This window comes from Terrapene carolina, unplaced genomic scaffold (assembly GCF_002925995.2).
Source record: "Terrapene carolina triunguis isolate 2854851 unplaced genomic scaffold, T_m_triunguis-2.0 Scaffold23, whole genome shotgun sequence".
Lineage (NCBI taxonomy): Eukaryota > Metazoa > Chordata > Testudines > Emydidae > Terrapene > Terrapene triunguis.
In genome coordinates, this window is record NW_020664374.1 from 26,870,908 (window position 1) to 26,891,185 (window position 20,278).

The following is a 20,278-nucleotide window of genomic DNA, read 5'->3' on the forward strand; positions in this document are numbered from 1 at the left end:
GGAAGAGGCGGACTAAGGGTGTGGCCTTCGGGAGAAGAGGCAGAGTGGGGGCAGGGCCTCAGGGTGGAGCGGGGTGGAGCACCCACCAGGAAAAATAAAAGTCAAAGTCATCACCTGTGACTGGAGGTGTAATTTCCAGCTTGGGTAGACATACCTGTGCTAACTCTGACTGAGCTAGTGCACTAAAAATAGTAGCATAGCCCTGAGTATGGTCCTGTCAAGATGCTAGGTATGTACTTGGACAACTAGCCCTTCCCGCCGCTAGCATGGGGACAGAAAAAATTTGCCACCTGAAGGGAGACTCTGTGAAGCCAGACACTGCAGGAAGTATTGCCCAGCAGGGCCTGAGCGGTGGCCTTCCGACAGCCTAATGACTGACATATGCTGGGGTATAAATGAGGAAGCCATCAGGGAGCATTCTGAGCAGACTGCCTGCTTGCTTTCCCTCCAGATCTTGCCTTGCTGTGAACCCCAGACTCTGGCTCCTAACCCCAGCTCATCCCTGAGTCTGCTACTTGCCTCCTGTCTGCAACTCCGCACCTGACTCTAACCTGGCTCAACCCTAACTCTGTTACTCAACTCCTGATCACAACTTCATAAGTGACCCATGCACACAGGCTACCCACAGCCAGGCCCTGACATCAGCTTGCAGTGCTAAACAATTGACTATGTGTGTATTATGGGGCTGAACACCTATTTTGATGGGGGCTGTACAAATACACAAAAGAGACAATCCATGCACCAACTAAATTCTAAAACCAGTTTGATTTACTATGTCAAATCCTAAATTCCCATGATCAGCACAGGCTGAAGTAACATATTCAACCTCTAAAATTGAAGAATAATAGCTTGGTGTCCAGATCCAATGCAGTCCATAGTCTCATCTTTAAGACTGGCAACAGAGTAGTCAAATGAAATAGGGTCTGATCTGTCATTTTTGAATATCCATGGGAGTTTGATAATGACTTTAATGGTTGTCTGTTCAGGCTATTAATGCCAAAACCGTAAATTGAAAAGGTGTTTTTCGTCAATTTCAAATAATTTACATTAGAGCAAAATCTCTGTGCAATGGAAAGTGACTAAGAAAGTATTTAGTTCTACAGTTTATTAACTGCCATTTTTGTAAAGCAGAAATGGCAAGAAGTAATGAAGAAAAGATTTTTCAGAACCTGAAATTTAAAATAACAGAGTGTGAGGAAACAAGGAACTGTCCCAGGAACTCTGGACTCTATCCAAAGGATAATTAAATATGAAATTTACTTTCCAAATCTTAAGCACACATTTCTAACCATTATTTATCTACTTCTGAATGTTAACTAATAGTCCTAATGATGATTAACCATTTTCCATATACAGTACTGGCATGTGATGGCTTTAAAAAAATAGTTTGAGAAAATTGGTTCTGATCATTGGAGCTACACCACGCGACCCGATATAACACGAATTCGGATATAATGTGGTAAAGCAGCGCTCCGGGGGGCGGGGCTGCGCACTCCGGTGGATCAAAGCAAGTTCGATATAACACGGTTTGACCTATAACGCGGTAAGCTTTTTTGGCTCCCGAGGACAGCGTTATATTGGGGTAGAGGTGTATTTGTTAAATACAGAATGGAAAAAAGTGACCTGTTCTTTATAATTTGAAAATTTAAAATATAGCTAGGTATATCCAGTTAAACTTTAAGCCCTAGCTCTTTATATCAGGAGAATCCTACAAACCACAAAATACAAGACAGATGTAAACATGCCTTTTAAACATGCATGCCTAAATGTTTTTGCTTTTACCCCAATATCTATTGGTTCCCTATCTTGATAAAAATCTGGGTTCATCTCTAAACTGCTGATATTTTGGAGCCAAAGATGGAATTAGCACTTCTAAGCAAGAAAAAAAACCCTGGTGATCTCCAAAACGAGATACAGGTAATTGCCAGTTATAGCTGTGTATTATTTCATTGAGTCACATCATCGACACACTGTATGTGACAATCCTACAGGGATCAGGCTGTAAATTACAAGTTCTACCTGTATGTTTAAAAGTTGTCATACCTTCTATTTTTCAGCAATCACAAGTGGTGCATGTCAATGAGTTACAGCATTAAAAACCAGGATTGATGGCAGGCTGGTTGAACTGTTAGTGGCATTAAAAACAGCCTGACATCTCTCCTACCTCTCATTTATTTTATCTCAAAAGGAAGTAATAACTATCCTTACAAATACAGATGGATCCTCCAACAACAGACAATGAATCCCATTCTCTGTAAAAGGCAGCATCACAGATCAAAACAAAAGGAGCCAACAAAGCACCATTATTACAGGGGAGAGAGTTGCAGCTCCATAGTTGAGATTGTGCTGAAATTTGCACTTAAAGCAGGACTGAAATTCCTGTGCTTCACACTTCAGTTACTGCATTTCGACTCCAAATTGAGCACAATAATCCTTCAGAGGACAATAGAATTTTCTATGTGAAATTTTTAGTTTAATATTCACTAACTTTTACAGAGGAAACATTTAAAAATGCTCCTTTTTAGAAATTATACAGTTTTTCACACATTTGTTTGGGTCCTTCTAGCTAAACATCTGCAGTCTTCACAAACTACCAACTTCATCCACACATGCATTCATGTAACATCTCGGACATGGCCATGGGCCACTTTTGACATTTATCAAACTCCATCTTGACAGCTACTTCTGTTAAGGCTGCCAGCCTTAGCCTTTGACTCATATATTTTAAGGTCAGAGGGGACCATCATGATCATCTACTCTGACCTCCTTTATATTGCAGCCCACAGAACCTCACCCACCCACTGCTGTAATAGACCCCTAACCTCAGGCTGAGTTACTGAGTCTTCAACATGATTTAAACGATTCAAGTTATAGAGAATCCACCATTTACACTAGTTTAAACCTGCAAGTGACCCATGCCGCAGAGGAAGGTGATAACCTCCCAGGGTCTCTGCCAATCTGACCCAAGGGAAAATTCCTTCCTGACCCCAAATATGGTGATCAGTTAGACCCTGAGCATGTGGGCAAGACCCACCAGCCAGACACCTGGGAAAGAATTCTCTGCAGTAACTCAGAGCCCTCCTCATCTAGTGTCCGATCACCAGACACTGGAGATATTTGCTGCTAGCAGTCGCAGTTAGGCCACATGCCATTGTAGGCAGACTCATCATACCACTGCCTCCATAAACTTATCAAGCTCAGTCTTGAAGCCACTTAGGTTTTTTGCCCCCACTGCTGCCCTTGGAAAGCTGTTCCAGAACTGCACTCCTCTGTTGGTTAGAAACTTTTGTCTAATTTCAAACCTAAACTTGTTGATGGTCAGTTTATATCTACTTGTTCTTGTGTCCATATTGGCGCTTAACTTAAATAACTCCTCTCCCTCCCTGGTGTTTATCCCTCACCAGCTCCAAACCTCACCGATACCACGGGGAGCCAGGGAGACTAACTAGGCATCAGGAGCCAAGGGGTACGCTCTGGGAAAGAGACAAGGCTCTGTGGAGCTATGGAGGAGTTCATGGGGGATAAAGAACTTGGCTTGAGGAGCCAGGTGGGGTTGAGCAGAGTATTGAGGGCCAAAGTAAAAAGAATTTAGCAGGAATGTGTGGGTGGCCTGGGGAAAAAAGCTTGTGTGCAGGGAGAAGAGTGGGGACTGGAGTTAGCTCCGCTGGCACTGCTGGCTTGATCCCCTGCCAAGGGAAGTCTTTAAAATGCTGATGCCTCAACAAAGACACACTGTGCCACTGGTCTCAGAAAAGAAAAAGAGCGAGTAGGTGTGTGTGGGAGGTCTGGGGAAAAGAAAGCAGGACTGTGGGGCTGTGGGGGAGGGGAGAATGAAGAAAAAGTGGGTCTTGTGCCTAGAGGTAGAGACCAGAAAGTGGAAGAGCTCCTTCCATGCCCCACATTTCTCCTTAAGTCCCTCTTTTCCCCCATCCACAGCTTCATTCAAGCACCAAGCTCCCAATGTCATGCAGCCCCATCTCCAGCCTACACACCACACCACAGAAACACTAACCCAGGAACCAATCCCTGTAACAAACCTTGTTGCCTACTCTGTCCCCATATCTACTCTAGCGACACCATCAGAGGACCCAGCCACATCAGCCAGACCATCAGGGACTCATTCACCTGCACATCTACTAATGTGATATATGCCATCATGTGCCAGCAATGCCCCTCTGCCATGTACATTGGCCAAACCGGACAGTCCCTACGTAAAAGAATAAATGGACACAAATTGGACATCAGGAATGGTAACATACAAAAGCCAGTAGGAGAACACTTCAATCTCCCTGGACATTCTATAATAGATTTAAAAGTAGCCATAGTTGAACAAAAAAACTTCAGAAACAGAGTTCAAAGAGAAACTGCAGAACTAAAATTCATTTACAAACTTAACACCATTAATTTGGGCTTGAATAGGGACTGGGGGTGGCTGGCTCACTACAAAAGCAACTTTCCCTCTCCTGGAATTGACACCTACTCATCAATTATTGGGAGTGGACTACATCCACCCTGATTGAATTGGCCCTGTCAACACTGGTTCTCCACTTGTGAGGTAACTGCCTTCCCTTCATGTCAGTAGAATGCCTGCATCTGTAATTTTCACTCCATGCATCTGAAGAAGTGGGGATTTTACCCACGAAAGCTTATGCCCAAATAAATCTGTTAGTCCTTAAAGTGCCACCGGACTCCTTGTTGTTTTTGTGGATATAGACTAACATGGCTACCCGCTGATAATAGATACAATTATAACTCTGTAACTTCCAACATGCCCAATTTTGAACAATAACTAGGTCACCAATGACACAGGTCACCAATAACTTTTCTGAAACATTACAGAAAACATCATATCTTGCACCCAGCCACTTGCAATCTACAATCAGACCTCATATGCCCCCTGCATAGAACTACTTGCAAAGTAATTTATGCAGATCACACCCATCCCATGTTAATTACCAAAACACACAAACGAATAGCCAGTAAACATGGCTGGAGTTGAAGAGTGTCTGCCTGACCGCTGTTCAGGATGAGTGTGGAATTATGATTGAAAAGAAGTAGCTGAGCTTGAGAGGGGCAACTCATGAGGGGAGTTTAACTGCGGTGCTGAGAGATTTAACGGCTTATTGCTTTGATTGCTACAAGTGCACTGGTGGGATGTGCAGCCTAGCACCTTAACTCCAAGTTAACGATTTTGTGGTGAATATGTGTGAAATAAATCCACGGAGTAGAATCCTCCTGATCCTATTTTCTTTTAAGTGCTCTTGCCATCACTAGACTGACCTTTTTTGGCCTCACTTGCTTTCATTGTGCTGCAAGACCCATTTAAAAAGCATGAATTCACCCCTGATCTGACCTCCCCCTTCACTGGGAGGCGTCCTTATTTTTCACACATTTGCTCCCAGAAGTATAACTACAAAATCAATGCTCGCAGGAATGACTGCACATCTCTCAGTGCTGGCCAGCTGATGCTCTGACATCACAACTCCCCAACAAACTGCCCTCTAGTAGTAGTGCTGCTGGGAATGATGTAAACTCAAGGTGGCTTTACCAGTGCAGAACACACTGCTCAGTGTAGCCAACTGACTTGTGGAGCCATCACCAGCTCTCAAATTGCTGAATATTAATGCTCCAGAAGCATTTTGGAAATACTTGCAGTATATCCAGTATTTAAGGGAAATAAAACCAGCTGTTTGATTTAACTCCTATACGTGTGTATATGTATGCACATGCACACCACTGAAATACAAGGCAAGTCTTCCCTGTGCCCTAGCCACTTTCAAAATAACCCTAAAGCTGGCTTTGAGCAGTCCCCTGACCACCCCTCTTTTCCTAGGGTAATCCTCAGAGCTACCATAGTGGCTCCTTCTCCATCCCATCTCCCAGGCTAGAAAATGCAGGGAAATTTACATAGGAAATGGGATGTGACTGGGATGTACGAGTGCCCCAGTAAATCCCTGCCTGCTCAGGGGCTGTGGACATAATGGCATAATGCCGAACAGCCCTGGGTTGACCTGCTTTACACCTAGAACCAGTACAGAATGGTCCAGGATTTGGGAGCTGCAAAGCTGGTTTTCCTCTCCCCGCCCGCAACGCCTTCTCACTTGCACCGAGCTCTGCTTTGATGCTACTCAGGATCTGGCCCATAGTAACTAAGATATACAATATGTACTTCTTTCAAGTAAAGCATCTGCTTTTTAAGCTATTATAATACCGAGAGGCAGTATTTTAAGGTACAATGAGAACCAATGGCTGAAAGTTGAAGCTAGACAAATTCAGACTAAAAAGCCAGGCAGTGGAGTGTGCCTGTGGTGGATTCTCGTCAGTGGAAATTTTTAACCCATGCTTGTGTGTTTTTCTAAAAGATACACACATACGCTGTGTGTTCAGACACAGATATTGGACTTGAAGCAGGAGTTACTACAGGATAATTCTACAGCCTGTGTTATGCCAGAGGTCAGGCTAGACAATCACAGTGGTGCCTTCTGACATAAAAATCTATGAATTTATTAAAATTGGGAGGCAATGTAAGAGTCGACGTTTTGGTATGCAATATAAACTATACCTGCTAAAGTGAAACACTGGATTTACATAAAAGTTCTTGGTTTTAACTTTCCACACTTTATTCAACTGGGAAACAGAGGGAGGCCCTTCGGTTGTAGAGTTTGCTGACATGCTGAAAGATTACAGGCAGGATTGGCAGCAGACAGGTCAAAAGACTTTCTAGAGAGAAGGTTTACCTCTTATTCAACCAATATTTCACTTAACTGAGGCTACATCTGTGCTACGAGCTCGGGATGTGAAAAATCACAATCAAATAAAGATCAACACAAAACTAAACTACTTGCTGTAAAAGGCATGGCCATTTAGGCTACATCTACACTATGAGCTAATGGTGTGATTCCCCTGCTTGCGTACACATACCACACTAGCTCTCTGAGAGCTAGTGTGAGTATAAATAGCAGTATAGCCACAGCAGCATAGACAGTGGCAGCAAAGGCATGGCTTAGCTGTGCTGAGTACATACCCACTGGTTACAGGCAGGTTTGTGCTCCACAATTCTAAGCGGTACCTCTGCTGCCGCTACTCGTGGTACTACAGCTACACTGCTATTTATATTTGTTGTAGCAGGACAGCTTGACAGGGGAACTAAAGCCCCCCAAGCCCTCAGGTGTCTACTCCTGTGCTAGGCAAAATAGGTAAGTGAAGAGAGAGGGGAAGGTTTCAGTTTGATTTTACTTCCATTAATTAATATAGTTAATGTTATTTTAAATGTACTAAACAGAAATGGGCTAAACCCAAAACCTTTTCTTTTGCCTCCCTCTTCCACAAACTCTCAGAGTTTGGATAAAATAGGATGCAGATTTGAACAACCTTCAGACTGCATTGTGCTATCAGATTTTATGCTGATTTGGCACAATATGGCACCTGGTTTGGGTTTTGCCAAACAGCTACGATGTTAATTTCCCACCTTTGTTTATCAAATTCCTAAACAACATGCTTTACCTGTGGTAATCAGCTAATAACCAATTTAGAAACCAGCTTATTCTTAAAATTATAATGCAGCATTAAAACTTATACTTTTAAAAGTAAATTTATTTCTGATTGGTTGAAAAACAAGTTTGTCCTCGATGCCAGTCTAAATGGAACTGTTTGATAACGCTATACAGTTCTGAACATCAATGTCTCTCAGGCAGAATGATTACACCTGCATCACTAATCATACGGTACAGCAGAAATAAAATCATTTAAACACAACATCGGCACAGACTGTCTACTTCTTTGAAAATAAAATCTGTCTGTCAACATCTATTTTTGATAAATGCCTTGGTTGGTTTCCCCTTGGAATGTATCAAGCAGCAGGAGACCATTATCCTGTGACTGTGCTCTATTCCATTGATATAATCTCTTAAATAAAGTTCTGCTATTTACTTTTGTTTAATCACAGTACAATAGGCCAAAGACGTGGCTTCCAAGCAGCTTCATTTCAATCTCTTGCCTTGATGCTTTGAAGCTGTTTCAAGTTGTCTTTCAGTGCACTTCAAAACATCCTTGATAAAGTTATGGGGGCTGTGGGGAGGGGCGGGTGAGTTGCATTGCTGACAAAGCTAGACAATAATGGTTTGTTACAGAGTTGAAAAAAAAGTTTAAATAACGGCTATTCTTCTGCTAAATTGAGGTTTTTTGATCCCCCCACAAGACTGCTAAGTAGATGAATTATGCAAGGCCCATAACTGTTAATATTTTTCTTATGGGCCCAACTTGCCCCTTGTGAGTTTCTACACTATAGCTGCCATGGGAAAAGTGGCCACCATTTTACTTTGGCCATATGAGTTTTACTCAGTAGGAGCCAATGAATTTAGCTGAAGTCATTGTCTTCTGATAAAAAAAGATCTAATCTGAAGATCTAATCAGTATCTTTAATCCTTTATCCATGGAAGAGGCCCATCCTGTATCATTCCTACAAGGAGCCAAGTTCCATCCAAACTAACACTAAATGGCTCGGAAATACTTGCCAACTGGGAATTCTCACATTTGTCATTTGAAGTTGACCTGTTGGGTTCAGTGTGTGGGTTCTGGGTGGGGTTGGTAGCCTGTGATACATAGGAGGTCAGACTAGATGATCTGGTGGTCCCTTCTGGCATTAAGCTCTATGACTCTCTGATTTAAAACATATAAATCACAAGAAAAACAAGCAGTGGGGGACGAGGGGAGAGGGATATTCCTGCATAACACAGGCCACTGAACTTCCCTGAATTAATCCTGTTTGAATTTGAGCTAGAACATACCTTTAAGAAAAACAGCCAATCTGGATTTAAGAGATTTCCAGTGATGGAGAATCCACCAAAGCCCTTGGTAAGTTGTTCCAATGGTTAACTAATATTGATTCACAGACAATAACCAGAGTTGAGCTGAGCACAAATGTATGGGTTATCTCAACAACAGGGATGGCTCACTAGTTCAGTAGTATCTTTATTGCATTCAGCAAAATTAATGGTAACCAGACAGCCAAACATTCTATATTTTTGTTGGGCTTCTAAGTTTCTCCATAACAAGACTATCCCCTGTTTTACTGAACCAACTTTTCAGAATTAGCATGTATTAATTTCATCCTCTTCAAGAAACAGAAATGTAAGCAGCTACCACAAAGAACCTAACAAGGACATCTACCTGCTCATCTGTGCATTTATTCCTAATACCAGGTAGTGCAATGGATATATTCTCAGAGGGACAGTAGGGTTAATTAATTTTTTGTCTTTGTAAAGCAATAGATAAATATATTGGCTGCTGCAGATGTTAAATTTCAGTCTTGCCCAAATTTGTGATTTTTTCCCCCAGGCAAAACATTTGCAAGCTGAAAGCAGGGTTTTATTGGAATAGGTTTCATCCTTAATGTAGTGTTGTAGATTTGTGATACAAGACTTGGTCTCAATAATTAGCAGGATGGTTTTGTCTTGTTAATACTACTTGTTTATATATATTACAATCTAGGAAGTTTTTGGAGCGTGTTGGGGACAACTTCCTGGTGCAAGTACTGGAGGAACCAACTAGGGGCCGTGCTCCTCTTGACCTGCTGCTCACAAACAGGGAAGAATTGGTAGGGGAAGTAAAAGGTAGGGTGGCCACCTGGGCAGCATTGACCATGGAATGATCAAGTTCAGGATCCTGATAAAAGGAAGAAAGGAGAGCAGCAGAATATGGACCCTGGACTTCAGAAAAGCAGACTTTGGCTCCCTCAGGGAACTGATGGGCAGGATCACCTGGGAGGCTAATAGGAGGGGGAAACAAGTCCAGGAGAGCTGACTGTATTTTAAAGAAGCCTTATTGAGGGCGCAGGAACAAACTATCCCAATGTGCAGAAAGAATAGCACATATGGCAGGTGACCAGCTTGGCTTAACAGAGAAATCTTCTGTGAGATTAAACACAAAAAGGAAGCTTACAAGACATGGAAACTTGGACAGATGACTAGGGAGAAGTATAAAAATATTGCTGGAGCAGGCATGGGTGTAATTAGGAAAGCCAAAGCACAATTGGTGTTGCAGCTTGCAAGGTATGTGAAGGGTAACAAGAAGGGTTTCTACAGGTATGTTAGCAACAAGAAAAAAGTCAGGGAAAGTGTGGGACCCTTACTGAATGGGGGAGGCAACCTAGTGACAGATGATGTGGAAAAAGTACCCAATGCTTTTTTTGCCTCAGTCTTCACAGACAAGGCCAGCTCCCAGACTGCTGCACTGGGCAGCACAGTATGGGGAGGAGGTGAGCAGCCCTCAGTGGTGAAAGAACAGGTTAAGTACTATTTAGAAAAGTTGGACATGCACAAGTTCATAGGGCCGGATGCAATGCATCCCAGGGTGCTGAGGGAGTTGGCTGATGTGATTGCAGAGCCATTGGCCATTATCTCTGAAAACTCGTGGCGATCAGGGGAGGTCCCGGATGACTGGAAAAAGGCAAATATAGTGGCCATCTTTAAAAAAGGGAAGAAGGAGAATCCAGGGAACTACAGACTGGTCAGCCTCACTTCAGTCCCTCGAAAAATCATGGAGCAGCTCCTTAAAGAATCCATTTTGAAGCACTTGAAGGAGAGGAAGGTGATCAGGAACAGTCAACATGGATTCACCAAGGGCAAGTCATGCCTGACCAACCTGATTGCCTTCTACAATGAGATAACTGGCTCTTGGATATGGGGAAAGTGGTGGACGTGATATATCTTGACTTTAGCAAAGCTTTTGATATGGTCTCCCACTGTATTCTTGCCAGCAAGTTAAAAAAATATGGATTGGATGAATGGACTATAAGGTAGATAGAAAGCTGGCAAGATCGTCGGGCTCAACGGGTAGTGATCAATGGGTCGATGTCTAGTAGGCAGCTGGTATCAAGCAGAGTGCCCCAGTGGTCAGTCCTGGGGCCGGTTTTGTTCAATATCTTCATTAATGATCTGGATGATAGGATGGATTGCATCCTCAGCAAGTTCGCGGATGACATTAAGCTGGGGGGGAGGTAGATACGCAGGAGGGTAGGGATAGGGTCCAGAGTGACCTAGATAAATTGGAGGATTGGGCCAAAAGAAATTTGATGAGGTTCAGCAAGGACAAGTGCAGAGTCCTGCACTTAGGACAGAAGAATCCCATGCACTGCTACAGGCTGGGGACCAACCGGCTAAGCGGCAGTTCTGCAGAAAAGGACCTGGGCATTACAGTGGACGGGAAGCTGGATATGAGTCAACAGTGTGCCCTTGTTGACAAGAAGGTAACAGCATATTGGACTGTATTAGTAGGGGCATTGCGAGCGGATCGACGGAAGTGATTATTCCCATCTATTTGGCACTGGTGAGGCCACATCTGGAATATTCTGTTCAGTTTTGGGCCCCCAACTACAGAAAGGATGTGGACAAATTGGAGAGAGTCCAGTGGAGGGCAACAAAAATGATTGGGGGCTGGGGCATGTGACTTATGAGGACAGGCTGAGGGAACTGGGCTTATTTAATCTGCAGAAGAGAAGAGTGGGGGGGGGGAATTTGAAAGCAGCCTTCAACTACCTGAAGGGGGGTTCCAAAGAGGATGGAGCTTCGCTATTTTCAGTGGTGGCAGATGACAGAACAAGGAGCAATGGTCTCAAGTTGCAGTGCGGGAGGTCTAGGCTGGATATTAGGAAAAACTATTTCACTAGGAGGGTGACGAAGCACTGGAATGGGTTACCTAGGGAAGTGGTGGAATGGGTTACCTAGGGAAGTGGTGGAATCTCCATCCTTAGAGGTTTTTAAGGCCTGGCTTGACAAAGCCCTGGCTGGGATGATTTAGTTGGGATTGGTCCTGCTTTGACTAGATGACCTCCTGAGCTCTCTTCCAACCCTAATCTTCAATGATTCTATGACTATGCACACATATGCAAACTGTAGCTATGTGATCATTTTTATATATCATGTAAGAAAAGTATATATGAATTCAAAGTCAGTATATACTGAAAATGTACAAAGAGCTTGGGGTTCAGGTACTGTAGAAATTTGAAATAATTATAGTTATCAGAAACTCTATTTTATTTAATTAATCAGCAACAACTCCCAACTGGAAGCTTTCAAACTAGAGTGGACAAGTATAATACAGGAATAATCCTGCACTTGTAGAGAAAGAGGTAAGGGGACCTGATACTGGTAGGCTTTTCCCATCTATACCGGATTTTATTGAAATCAGTACACTTCTATACCAAGTTTTAGCCAGCAATTAATTTTTTACTGTTGAGTTCTAAACACATCTGCAATGGGGTTTAAAATGGAAACAGACAGCAACCCTAGTTGACACCAATGGCAGGGCTGGCTACCTAATTGAGGTTTTAACTTCTAAAGAGCACTGCACAAGTTATGCAAGAAAAACTAAAAATGACTTACTGGAAAGGAAGTGCTGAGATGTAGGGCCAAAATCCCTGTGGGCTTCATGCAACTGTCTGATGCGCTCATCAATGGCCACCTGAGAAAAAGAAGAGAAAAATGACTCTCCTCTCAAACATGTAACAAGTAGCAATTAAAGTTAGGTGTCTATTTCATTAAAGAAAGAGTTTTGTTTTGTATAGGACAAAAGAACACTCATGCAAGAATTTATAAACCAAGGGTGTGATTGCAGTTTACCGGGTTGAATCCAAAGACCAGGGAGGTCAACAATGTTTTTTCTCCTGATTTAAATGGCATTAGACCAGGCCCACAATAAGCAGCCTGATAAACCCCTTTCTGTTAAATCATCTGAACGGCCACCAGCCAAAATAATAATAAAAAAGATTTTGTTTTCTCTCTTGCAAACATTAAAATGGGAAAGAAACCCCTCTGTTATTATCTGAATTTGAATGACTCCGAATGAACTTTTTGAGAGCAAACAGTCATAAAATAATAAGTATAAAAGAAAGTAATCTCATTTAGTATGGAGATGCCAACTGCACACGTATAGTGCCACAATGCTGGTAATCAACTAGCGTTTGGGTACAAGCATATTCTTTGTTCTCTAATTCAATTGGCTCCCATCCCCTTGACCTTTTCTTCTCAGTATGGTACTGTCCTTTGAAGAAAATGTTTTTTAGTGTCTTGTTGGGCTGATGTATTGCATGAAGACACAACTATTGTAGAATTGTGGTTTAATTTTTAAAATCCCCAAATCTGTGTGTCTCGGTATAAAACAGAGTGTCTAGGACAGGAGGTCAGTAAAATAATCTTGTACAGAAAATTCCAAACAACATGAGTGATATTCACTAACAACTTTATGTACTATATATCCAAAGGACAATGTCACGTAGCTTAGGTCTAAATTTAGCATTTAGAAACCAAAAATGCCTAAAGCTAATAATAGTAAATTCTCAGAAATGTTTTAAACAAAATAACTAATAGGAAGCAGATTAACTGAATGTAAACATTTCCCTGCAAGGTCTGCAAACCAAACAATGGAGCACTATATTAGTACAGGAAAAACAGAAAGGGGAACAGATTAAGTTTGGTTTTGTTATCCAAATTGAGAGAGATATATAAATAGGTAACAAACACCATATATGATGAAAAAGGAAATTCAGGTTTTCAGTTTTAATTTTTGTAGGTGTTGGCAGTAGCATGTTCACTCTTTTGACATGAGTGGCTAGCCAATGTTTGGGGTCTTGTGGCTTGTTACCATTAGGAGAAGCCAGGTATTTCTTTGATGCAATCCCATGTATTTACAAATAATGTACAAAGTCCTGTTTCCCTGAACACAGTAGGGCTCAAACAACAGGAGGTAATTTCTTTTTTCACAGTTGCAAGTCTCTTTCCAGTCAGCACTCTGCCCCCAAATCCTCTCTCTTGGTTTTCACAGTGTCATATTGCAAGTGCTTCTCTTGCTATCTCCTTAGTTTTCTTATGCCTTCTATGTCTTCTTCTGACTGCCTCTGGCTCCTCCAAGTCACAGTTACACAGAGGCACCCTGTGTTTGCAATCAGCCCCCCGAGAAAGCCTTCTGCCCACCAAACTCAGCTTCTGTGCTTTGGGCAGTGGCTCCCATTATTTCAGCTATCTTACTTTATAAAGGAGCTTAATTGCTTCTTACACTTTTCTGGAATGAAGGGTGGCTCTCATGCCCACCAGCATCAAGAAGTCTATGATTGCCGACAGATCAAAGATATGCCTGTGGAAGCTAACACCACCTTTAGCATAACATTATTATTTATTTTAACCTTACAATGACCTTTCAATGAATCATAGTCCTCCATAATTTCAAATATTGGTTTTCAGCTCAATAATACATTGTTTTTTTAAAAAATGAGCCATGCTGAAGAAAATAAAAAATGTGTGACTGCTCTTTAGACCCCTCATTTGTTTTGAGAGGGTTCTTTATAGAAACCTAAGGCTCTACCTGTCTTTGATGCAAGCATTCCAGGTCTTTCTTCATTATTAGCATTTACTTATCAATACACATTACAATATTCCATTTTAAGTTTTAATTAACAAAGGACAATGAAAAACAAAGATGATAAAAATCACAATCTGACTCACACAATCCTAAGAGTCTATTGAGAATGAGGGCTCTGCAAGGTATACAGTAGACATCAACATTTTTTATGCTATGACAATGACAAATCTGAGCATGTGATTTTGGGTAAAGATTTTGGAGCCTCGAGATATTTGTGCCCACTGCCAGTACAGAAGCCATAAAATTCTAAGAATTATATAAAACTGGAAAAAGTCATGTATTTCTATGAACTGGGTGAGTTTTGGTTGAACTGAAATTTTAGTCTAATATGTAAACCCAGCAAAATGACACACACTAAACTCCACGGTGAATTTGTAAACTGAACAACTATATGTAGCCTTTGATGCTAGCTTGGAAATAGCTATCTCTACAGAGGTGTATTTTGTCAATGTAAAGATGAATAAAACACAGGGAAGCCTTGATCAAGAAGGGGAAAAAAAGTGACCCGGGTAATTACAGGCCTGTTAGTTTAACATCTGTAGTATGCAAGGTCTTGGAAAAAATTTTGAAGGAGAAAGTAGTTAAGGGCCTTGAGTTGAATGGTAATTGGGACAAATTACAACATGGTTTTAAGAAAGGCAGATCGTGCCAAACCAATCTGATCTCCTTCTTTGAGAAAGTAACAGATTTTTTAGATAAAGGGAATGCGGTGGATCTAATATACCTCGATTTTAGTAAAGCGTTTGATACGGTACCGCGTGAGGAATTACTGGTTAAACTAGAAAAGATGGGGATCGATATGAAAATCCAGAGGTGGATAAAGAACTGGTTAAAGGGGAGACTGCAGCGGGTAGTACTGAAAGGGGAACTGTCAGGTTGGAGGGAGGTCACCAGTGGGGTTCCTCAAGGTTCGGTTTTGGGTCCGATTTTATTTAATCTATTTATTACTGACCTCGGAACCGAATGTAGGAGTGGGCTGATAAAGTTTGCGGATGACACAAAGTTGGGAGGTATTGCTAATTCGGAGAAGGATTGGGATATTCTGCAGGGAGACTTAGATGACCTTGTAAATTGGAGTAATAATAATAGGATGAGATTTAATAGTGAGAAGTGTAAGGTGATGCATTTAGGGATGACTAACAAGAATTTTAGTTACAAGCTGGGGACGCATCGGTTAGAAGTGACGGAGGAGGAGAAGGACCTCGGAGTCCTGGTTGATCGCAGGATGACTATGAGCCGGCAATGTGACGCGGCTGTTAAAAAAGCTAATGCGATCTTGGGATGCATTAGGCGAGGTATTTCTAGTAGGGGCAAGGAGGTGCTCCTTCCGTTATACAAGGCGCTGGTGAGACCTCATTTGGAGTACTGTGAGCAGTTCTGGTCTCCTATGTTTAAAAAGGATGAATTCAAATTGGAACGGGTACAGAGAAGGGCGACTAGGATGATCCGAGGAATGGAAAACCTTTCCTATGAAAGGAGACTCGAGGAGCTCGGTTTGTTTAGCCTAACCAAAAGAAGGCTGAGGGGAGATATGATTGCTCTCTTTAAATACATCAAAGGGATAAATACCAGGGAGGGAGAGGAATTATTTCAGCTCAGTACTAATGTGGACACGAGAACAAATGGATATAAACTGGCCATGGGGAAGTTTAGGCTTGAAATTAGACGAAGGTTTCTAACTGTCAGAGGGGTGAAATTTTGGAACAGCCTTCCGAGGGAAACAGTGGGGGCGAAAGACCTCTCTGGCTTCAAGATTAGGCTAGATAAGTTTATGGAGGGAATGGTTTAATGGGATAACGTGATTTTAGTCAATTAGGTAATAAAGTGCCATCGCTGGTAAAATGTGGGTCTGGCTAGAGAATCTTGCCTGTATGCTCGGGGTTCTACTGATCGCCATATTTGCGGTCGGGAAGGAATTTTCCTCCAGGGTAGATTGGCAGAGGCCCTGGAGGTTTTTCGCCTTCCTCCGCAGCATTGGGCAGGGGTCGCAAGCTGGAGGATTCTCTGCGACTTGAAGTCTTTAAATCACGATCTGGAGACTTCAACAGCTGAGTTAAGGGAAAGTGGGTGGGTCAGCTTTTGTGGCCTGCATCATGCGGGAGGTCAGACTAGATGACCATAATGGTCCCTTCTGACCTTTAATTCTATGAGTCTATGAGTCTATGATTACTCTCCAAGACTAATCAATTGAGCAATTAAAAGTTATCCCATCAGTTATCCCTGCCAACCCACACAGTACTGTTTATCAAGGTATCAGTGTACTGTATGTATACTCATATACCAAATGGTACATACAGTTTTGGAGATAGAGTAATGAAGGTGCACTGTTATTTTCCATGACTTCTACAAACTCTAAAACAATCATAAAATGACAGAGTTAATGCTCACAGTAAAAGCTACGTGTGAGCAAACAACTACTATTTAAAATTATAATCAACGTACTTGCACCTGTGCCTGTTCCAATTTAAGCCAATGAGGGATTTGCCACTGACTTTCATGGAAGGAAGTTTGGGTCCATCAAGAGGCTTCCCATCTGCTAAGTAATATTATATGAACAATTTCTCATTGGCACACAAAAAAAATTTCTTTTGCATGTTAGCTAAATGTACTTGCTCACGGCTGAACCTTGCCACAGAAATGTGCATTTGCCTGTGATGAAAATAGCAACACTTTCTCTCTGAATCAAATGTATTCATTTCACTCAAAACATCAGTTTTTGAATGCAAGAATACATAAAGTAATGTCATACAGTTCAACAGGTAACAGCCTTATTGCTAAGCAGACAAAGAGAAATTAATCTGTTCTTGCTTCAGGTAGCCAACTCCTAGGAGTACCAGTTTAATCAAACAACCAAATGAAAATTCATGGGTTTCGATAGCATAGTTTGGGTATGTGATGAGCAGTAACTTTCTTTGCTCTTGCTCCTTATGCAAAAGGTTGATGATCAGCAAGATGGATAAAAGTCAGATTCAGATGCCCCTCCTTATATTGAGTAGTACCTTTCTCCACAGGTAATGCCACCAGAAATGAAGAGACTGCTTGTGGTGTCAACTGCTACTCAGTGTAAGTACGGGTTATCAGAATTTGGTCTAAAGAAAAAGGCCCCACCTTTATTGCCTGATTCTGATTTTAAAACAAACACCAAAATCTTCCATAAGCAGAAGTACGGTATTATACATTCCTTTCTCTTCAATGTGACCAATTCTTTGTAAAAGATGTACATTTCATCATGTACTTTGTCCACAATTTTGTGCTACAGTTGTTTTCTTTCAATCATAAGATAGAAAATTAAAGAGCAACAGCAGTGCAGCAGACATTAAAATACTGTGATTTTAATTAAAAACACTGTAACCACGTAAAGCTAAAGAGAGATGAAATATGACAGCTTCTGTTCAATCCAAAAATAAATTATAGTGCTTAAAAGCATTCATTCCTTCTTTTAAAACATAAAGAATCTGAAGAGATTTATTAAAAGGAGTTATTCCTCTCTCTCCCCATTACCCAATCCTAACACAGTGAATTAAATTTATGTTGTTTATCAGATAAATAGATTACATATAGTAAGTATCAGAGGGGTAGCGGTGTTAGTCTGAATCTGTAAAAAGCAACAGAGGGTCCTGTGGCACCTTTAAGACTAACAGAAGTATTGGGAGCATAAGCTTTCGTGGGTAAGAACCTCACTTCTTCAGATGCAAGTAATGGAAATCTCCAGAGGCAGGTATAAATCAGTATGGAGATAATGAGGTTAGTTCAATCAGGGAAGGTGAGGTGCTCTGCTAGCAGTTGAGGTGTGAACACCAAGGGAGGAGAAACTGCTTCTGTAGTTGGATAGCCATTCACAGTCTTTGTTTAATCCTGATCTGATGGTGTCAAATTTGCAAATGAACTGGAGCTCAGCAGTTTCTCTTTGGAGTCTGGTCCTGAAGTTTTTTTGCTGTAAGATGGCTACCTTTACATCTGCTATTGTGTGGCCGGGGAGGTTGAAGTGTTCTCCTACAGGTTTTTGTATATTGCCATTCTTGATATCTGACTTGTGTCCATTTATCCTCTTGCGTAGTGACTGTCCAGTTTGGCCAATGTACATAGCAGAGGGGCATTGCTGGCACATGATGGCATATATAACATTGGTGGAGGTGCAGGTGAATGAGCTGGTGATGTTGTAGCTGATCTGGTTAGGTCCTGTGATGGTGTTGCTGGTGTAGATATGTGGGCAGAGTTGGCATCGAGGTTTGTTGCATGGGTTGGTTCCTGAGTTAGAGTTGTTATGGTGCGGTGCGTGGTTGCTGGTGAGAATATGCTTAAGGTTGGCAGATTGTCTGTGGGCGAGGACTGGTCTGCCTCCCAAGGTCTGTGAAAGTGAGGGATCATTGTCCAGGATGGGTTGTAGATCACCGATGATGCGTTGGAGAGGTTTAAGCTGAGGACTGTAGGTGATGGCCAGTGGAGTTCTGTTGGTTTCTTTTTTGGGCCTGTCTTGTAGCAGGAGGCTTCTGGATACAAGTCTGGCTCTGTTGATTTGTTTCTTTATTTCCTTGTGTGGGTATCGTAGCTTTGAGAATGCTTGGTGAAGATCTTGTAGGTGTTGGTCTCTGTCTGAGGGGTTGGAGCAGATGCGGTTGTACCTCAGTGCTTGGCTGTAGACGATGGATCGTGTGGTGTGTCCGGGGTGGAAGCTGGAGGCATGAAGGTAGGCATAGCGGTCGGTGGGTTTTCGGTATAGGGTGGTGTTAACGTGGCCATCGCTTATTTGTACTGTGGTGTCTAGGAAGTGGACCTCCCGTGTAGATTGGGACCGTGTAGATTGGACCTCCAACGCATCATCAGTGATCTACAACCCATCCTGGACAATGATCCCTCACTTTCACAGACCTTGGGAGGCAGGCCAGTCCTCGCCCACAGACAAACTGCTGAGCTCCAGTTCATTTGCAAATTTGACACCATCAGATCAGGATTAAACAAGGACTGTGAATGGCTATCCAACTACAGAAGCAGTTTCTCCTCCCTTGGTGTTCACACCTCAACTGCTAGCAGAGCACCTCACCCTCCCTGATTGAACTAACCTCGTTATCTCCATACTGATTTATACCTGCCTCTGGAGATTTCCATTACTTGCATCTGAAGAAGTGAGGTTCTTACCCACGAAAGCTTATGCTCCCAATACTTCTGTTAGTCTTAAAGGTGCCACAGGACCCTCTGTTGCTTTTTACATATAGTAAAAAAGCAAAGCCGTGTCACATGATTACTGGGAACAGTTTATCCATTGTTGGGGCTGAATCTTACAAACGCTTGTTATAGCAGTTCCAGAAATGAGGATTTGCAGGACTTGGGTCTGTTACTTAGGCCTGGTCTACACTAGGAAATGAGGTCAGTATAATTACATTGCTCAGGGGTGTGAAAAATCCACAGTTAAACTGACCCAGGCTCCTGCATAGACAGCACTAGGTCAACGGGAGGATTCTCCAGTTGACCTAGCTACCACCTCTTGGGGAGGTAGAGTCTCTACACTGATGGCAGAACCGCTCCTGTCAGCATAGGTATCATTGTCACTGAAGCATTACAGTGGTGCCGCTGCAGTTTTTTAAGTGTAAACAAACCCTTACCTTCCCCCTCTTTGTTTGTTTGTTTGGTCTGCTTTTTAGTCGGACATATTTTTGATTTGGTGGCTTTCACCTCGAATGCAAAACCAGATGAGACCAAGTATCTCTTTTTTAGACCAATCCCTGCATCCCCCCTCCCACCCCCGCCGCCCCGCGAAACTGCCACCAAAACCCCAAACCCGCAAACAAACAAACATACTTCAGGTGATGTTGTTTGCAGAGTTGTGGTACCCATGTTGGTCTCAGGATATTAGAGAGACAAGGTGGGT

The 20,278-nt window shown here is 42.3% G+C and overlaps 1 protein-coding gene across 1 annotated transcript in view; it reads right to left on the reverse strand.

Annotated features, from left to right (window-relative positions):
- The window catches only part of LOC112112035 (dystrophin), a 1,981,667-nt gene that overhangs the window by 166,268 nt on the left and 1,795,121 nt on the right, over nt 1–20,278 (reverse strand). The window contains exon 61 of the mRNA XM_026649948.1: nt 12,381–12,459. Coding sequence (XP_026505733.1) covers nt 12,381–12,459 — 79 coding nt within the window. The remainder of the gene's footprint in view (nt 1–12,380; nt 12,460–20,278) is intronic.